The 5,251-nt window shown below is 32.9% G+C and overlaps 2 protein-coding genes across 2 annotated transcripts; one reads left to right on the forward strand and one right to left on the reverse strand.

Moving 5' to 3' along the window:
• Positions 1-1,081: 1,081 nt before the first annotated feature.
• LOC105623003 (probable N-acetyltransferase san) lies at positions 1,082-2,281 on the reverse strand. Its single transcript, XM_012204409.1, has 4 exons — positions 2,274-2,281; positions 1,952-2,108; positions 1,419-1,585; positions 1,082-1,341 (listed from the first exon to the last, which is right to left on the reverse strand). Exons 1-4 carry the CDS (start codon positions 2,279-2,281, stop codon positions 1,170-1,172), a joined length of 504 nt encoding a protein of 167 aa, XP_012059799.1. The 3' UTR covers positions 1,082-1,169.
• Positions 2,282-3,214: 933 nt separating this feature from the next.
• LOC105620512 (upstream stimulatory factor 2-like) lies at positions 3,215-4,902 on the forward strand. The gene is made up of 5 exons (XM_012202007.1): positions 3,215-3,255; positions 3,468-3,538; positions 4,040-4,323; positions 4,429-4,602; positions 4,678-4,902. The coding sequence occupies exons 1-5, from the start codon at positions 3,215-3,217 to the stop codon at positions 4,900-4,902; spliced, it is 795 nt and encodes a 264-aa protein (XP_012057397.1).
• The last annotated feature ends 349 nt before the right edge of the window (positions 4,903-5,251 follow it).

Genomic DNA, 5,251 nt, shown 5'->3' on the forward strand with positions numbered 1-5,251 from the left:
TCTACTACTACCTTGTTAGTGTCGTGTACGTATCTACAGTATATATATATATATATATATATTATATATATATAGAAGTATTATTTATATTATTTTGTTTTCTTACATAAGTAAAGCATATATTTTTATGAATATATTTATGAGACTATATAATATATTACGTTAGATACAGTTGAGTCTCTAAATTTGGTCCATGGGGCGATAAGAATGAAATGCCAAAATTATAGAGTACCTTCTCTATAGCACAAGTCACTCTACCAATCATTGCGTACTTGCGCGAACGCAGTTGCGCATGCTAATTTGTCAAAGTGCACTACAGTGTACATAATCTTAAGTAGAACAAGTCATATGTACATATGTATCACATATTATATCATAAAAGAATACATTACACAAATAGTTATATATAACCTGCTTATGGAATTGCATACACTGTGAAAACCTAGTATAATTAGGTGCAGATGCGTGCATCCACATATCCAGCCTACCATGTCATGGAAGGGACATGACATTAGTGTTTGTAAAAGTTCATATGAGGAGTGCAAAGATTATAAAAGTCAAATTTAGAGAGACTCTACTGTAATAATTAAAAATTCTTCTTTATACTATTTTATATTATTAAAATTCTTCTTTTCTTTACGAGCGTGTGCATTTTTTTCTTGTAATATCATTTTACACAATATTATATGTATATATATATATATATATAATAAATGTAGTAAAAATATATATATATATATATATATTCAATGTTCAATCGCGTATTCATTTCTTATGGATATATTTTTCAATGTGCATGTAATCGTTTTAATGCTACAATTTTCTAAGAAAACATGACTTGAATGTCGTACAAATTTTTAAATATATCTGAATAAAAAGAAATTGATTTGATGGGTAATAAAAACAATGTATACAGAAATTGCAGTCGTACATTTTACTTTACAAACAAAAATTGTTTGCATATTTTTATCTGTTAATTTTTTGTCATAATTTCATATCTTAATCCAAGTATATATTTTTTTGCACATGCAGAAATATATAGCATAAAGGAAAGATTAATTTGACTCACACCATGCAGATATAATATAAAATGTTTTTATTGATAGAACATGGAAACGTATGTAGATTCTAAATTATGAAAAAGATAAATTAATGAACAATGCTACTTATTAGTTGACTGTTTGATGATTCGTTTGATTTGTTCGTGGACGCAGCGTTTTCTGCAGCACATGTGCATCCGCTGGTTCTATTCTCTTATAATAATGCTCTTTAGTCTCGACAATCTCGAATCCGAATTTCTTATAAAAATCAATCGCGCCCTCGTTACTTATTTGAACATGTCTGCGAATGTTGGATGATTATGTTAATTTAAAAACTTTCGAGATAGTACATCACAATAAAATGCAAGTCATACTTACAGGAAGATAGAATCGAAATTACCATCCTTGTTAACATAATTTAAAACATGCTGAACCATAACAGTGCCAATTCCTAATCTTCTATAAGGATAGAGACAACCCAATGTCATTATATATAAACGCCTAGAATTTTCTGAAGTATCTACACGACAACAAACTGCTCCAACCTGAGAATCATGCCACAAATTAAAACTTAATTTATATTCAAGTCAAATTTAGTATAATACAATAATCTTTGAACTTTCTTAGTCTGTGAAAAGTACTTTAATCCTGCTGTTCTATTCAAGTTTATTTGATTTAAAATGTTTTATTTATTTTTTACATGTTGATCTAAACAATGATTGTATAATAAATTTAAACAGAACAGCAATGTTAAATAATATAATAAAGTATAGGTTTTCTTCACAATTAATCTCTATCTAAGTTAGCTGATTTTTATTATTTTAAATAGTGTAGTTCTTTGGATCATAACAATCATAAAGTAAAATTTAAGAATCGCGATGCTAAACGAAAAACACTAAAAGTCTATCTACCACAATGTCATTGTAATATGCTAGTTTAGCGAGTTCTCCGGCTTCCAGTACATCTTTGTAAAACTTTTCATTGTATGAGACTGGGAATACAACTTGATTGAGCAATTTCAGCTGCTTTATGTTATGCGGTGTCACGTCGCCCAGTTCTATCTTCGACCTGAAAATTGAATACACAATGATATTAAAAGTGAGAATGGCTTTTAATTCCAAATTTTGAAAACGGGAGATACAACGCTTGTTGCATATTTTTGAGAAAAGTCGATGAAGCGGGGAAATTCGTAATGTCGTATTGGATATAACCTCTAAAAGTTCGCGCGCTCACCTAGTCATCTTGACGGGTGACGAGATCTCGCGGTTTCAGCGGGAATGGATTATTGCGCGATCTCCGATTACACTGAGGAGCACAAAACGTAATCGCGTGACTTATCGGTTATTCACGCCTAAAGTTTCCGCGTAAAATTCCGGCGGGCAAAAACATAACGAAATGCACGCGGCGCAGGGTAGTGGACCCTCGCGGAGACTGCGCCACTGCGGAGAAAAATTGGATATCGGATTCCTCAAGATGCTTGTGATGTCAATAGCGGTGGAGAGGGAATGACGGTGCTGCCCACGGCGCGGTGGAAGAAAAGCCGAATTACTAACTTCGCCACCTCTAATGTCTCACTTCTATAATTTTATAACTTGGTTTTATATGTCCATTTCTATCAGTATTGATTAATTTTAATCTTGATTTAATTTATTTTTTATCTTGTTCTTAGAACACTATATAAAAAGATAAAAAGTAAATTAAATCAAAATTAAAATTAATCTACACATTTATGTAAAAAAAAATCTATCATTGAGACCTCTATATCTTTTAGACTGCAAAAAGCTTAATTTTCTGAATTGATTTTTATCAATTATAATAAAGATGTATATCAATCAGCAATTATAAAACTTATAATTATTAATTATTTCTTTATTGTAAGTAATTTTACATTACTTGTAATGTTATGAAAAAGATAATTTATATAAATTTAACGTAAACAATATACGCAAACATTACAAATATAAATATTATAATTGTATACTGGAGTTATCGATGATGTCATTACGTAATTTGGGACATTACTCGTCTCCTCCTTGGCATGTCGTGGTGCGTCACTAGATGGTGCATGCGGCGCTCGACGCCATCTTAATGCACCACATGACCTCGTTGCGTGTCCCGTGACCAGCTCACGTGAATTTCGACAAATTCAAACGTTTTTTTTTCGGTGCTGAGGAATGGACATTTTGGAGCAACAACTCGAACAACAGGATGTCAGGTAGCGTTTACACTAAATATCGATCGCACGGTATCGCAAACACATTCCTTTCCGTCTCGTCCGAGGTCTCCTCAAGGTCATCATCACTTAGTGCACAGTGCGCACTTACGCCGTAGGATCGACATACACAATCGTCGAAGTAATACACGTAGCGTGTAACCACGTTTAGATAAGATAATATCGCGTCTGAAAGTATTATTTTGATTTTGCAGCACCGTGAAGAATGATGGTGGTGGCACGACGGGGATCGTGATAGAGGAAGCAGAGATTGTGGACTGCGAAGGTGAGAGCCATATTTTCGTAAGATTTTCGTCTTCTATTCGTAAACTATAACCAGTACTTATTACAAGGGCCGATATTCATAGTTGATTCTTGTTTTAAAACTATCTTAAGTAATGTCTTAAGATGCTACAGCTCTTTGATTGGTTTATGACTGTATTTAAAATAGTCTTAAATATAAGAATTGACTATGAATACCAGCCATAGTAGACATAAAATATTGTTTTATCATTATTTGATGAATAACAGAGACAGTTTTCCTTTTAAAAGATATAATTGTCAGGTATCATTCTATCGTTGTTAGTCATGGAATGCCAAGAAAGATAGGACATTTATATTAACTGTGTTTTCCTAAAAGAGAAGCAGTCAAAGATACAACATTTGTATCAAATGTGTTTAAAAGAAAAGCTTGTACTAGCCTATTTCGATTAAACATGTTGATTTGTTTGATGATATTGTGCTGTCAAACATCAATTTTTACAGTTACGTATTCTGTTCCTCTTAGAACCTGTTGGAGATGATGAAATGCGTTATCCAGAAACTCTAGCATATCGAGTTGTCCAAGTGAACGGTACAGCAGCAATACAGTCGGCCAATGAAATAGAGATACCTGCCTCCCAACCGAATAACACTGTGCAGGTTTTAACGTCACCTTTGAATGGTCAGTTTTACGTTATCGGGAATGCCAATGATGTCTTTACTACAGCTCAGACATCAAGATCCTTGGTGCCAAGAACGGCTACGTTGCAGATAGAAACTCCGAGGAATTGCACTGCTGGCTTGAAAAAGGTTTAATCATAGTTATATCCTTATTCTTTATGTAACTGATATATCATTACTTTATTTTTTTTAGTGTAAAAATAAAAGTTATTTCTTTTTTTTTGTTTTTTTTAGAGAGACGATAGGCGAAGAGCAACGCATAATGAGGTCGAGCGTCGGCGTAGAGATAAAATAAATAATTGGATTACAAAGTTGGGTAAGATCATTCCTGACTGTAATACTACAACTAATACCACTGGCAGTAGCGGCAGCGGCAGCGGAGATGGGAAAACCAACTATGAAACTCAGGTATAGCAGATTGAAATTTTTGTCGTATAATTGTTTAAATGATATTGTATTAACGATGTTATTTTTCTGTAACAGAGTAAAGGAGGTATTTTAGCAAGAGCTTGCGAGTACATAGGAGAATTGCGTGCGGCTAATCAAAGTCTGAGCCAATGTCTGCGAGATAACGACAAACTACGGCAAGAAATCATATCACTGAAACAAGTAGTTACCCAATTGAAACGCGAGAATCTCCAACTCAGATCACAAATATCATCCTCGTCCCCGACCGATAGTACCGACGTTATACATTTGAGTCCTTAAGCTTCCTCTAATTCGTGAGTCAGTAGCTCTTTCTGTAAATATTAGAATTTATGAGTTGTGTCTTGTTACACAAGGGAGTCTAATTTGTTTTGTTCTCTGATGATTGCACCAGTCTTACCAAGTTTTAAGATATCTTGATTTTTTTCAAAATCAAATTTGATATTTTTAGTAATATAGTCATAACTACACATTTATACTAAACGATATCAATATTCTGAAAATATTCATGGATGATTAATTTCAAATACCTTTTGCTTAGTAAGTAAAACATTTTATATTTTACAAAAGTTTCTTTCATCGTAGCGAAAAGTTTTTTTTTATTATTAAACCTATTTTTAAGTGACAATTG

Source organism: Atta cephalotes (assembly GCF_000143395.1).
Source record: "Atta cephalotes unplaced genomic scaffold scaffold00002, whole genome shotgun sequence".
NCBI lineage: Eukaryota > Metazoa > Arthropoda > Insecta > Hymenoptera > Formicidae > Atta > Atta cephalotes.

Excerpts from the sequence above, each read along its gene's own strand:
- LOC105623003 (XM_012204409.1), bottom strand. Across the intron at positions 1,586-1,951 it reads CATATTACAATGACATTGTG|GTTGGAGCAGTTTGTTGTCG; the intron begins GTAGATAGACTT and ends CATGATTCTCAG. Across the intron at positions 1,342-1,418 it reads AATTTCGATTCTATCTTCCT|ACATGTTCAAATAAGTAACG; the intron begins GTAAGTATGACT and ends CAACATTCGCAG.
- LOC105620512 (XM_012202007.1), top strand. The coding sequence starts at position 3,215 with ATGGACATTTTGGAGCAACAACTCGAACAACAGGATGTCAG. Across the intron at positions 3,256-3,467 it reads CTCGAACAACAGGATGTCAG|CACCGTGAAGAATGATGGTG; the intron begins GTAGCGTTTACA and ends TTGATTTTGCAG. Across the intron at positions 4,324-4,428 it reads GCACTGCTGGCTTGAAAAAG|AGAGACGATAGGCGAAGAGC; the intron begins GTTTAATCATAG and ends TGTTTTTTTTAG.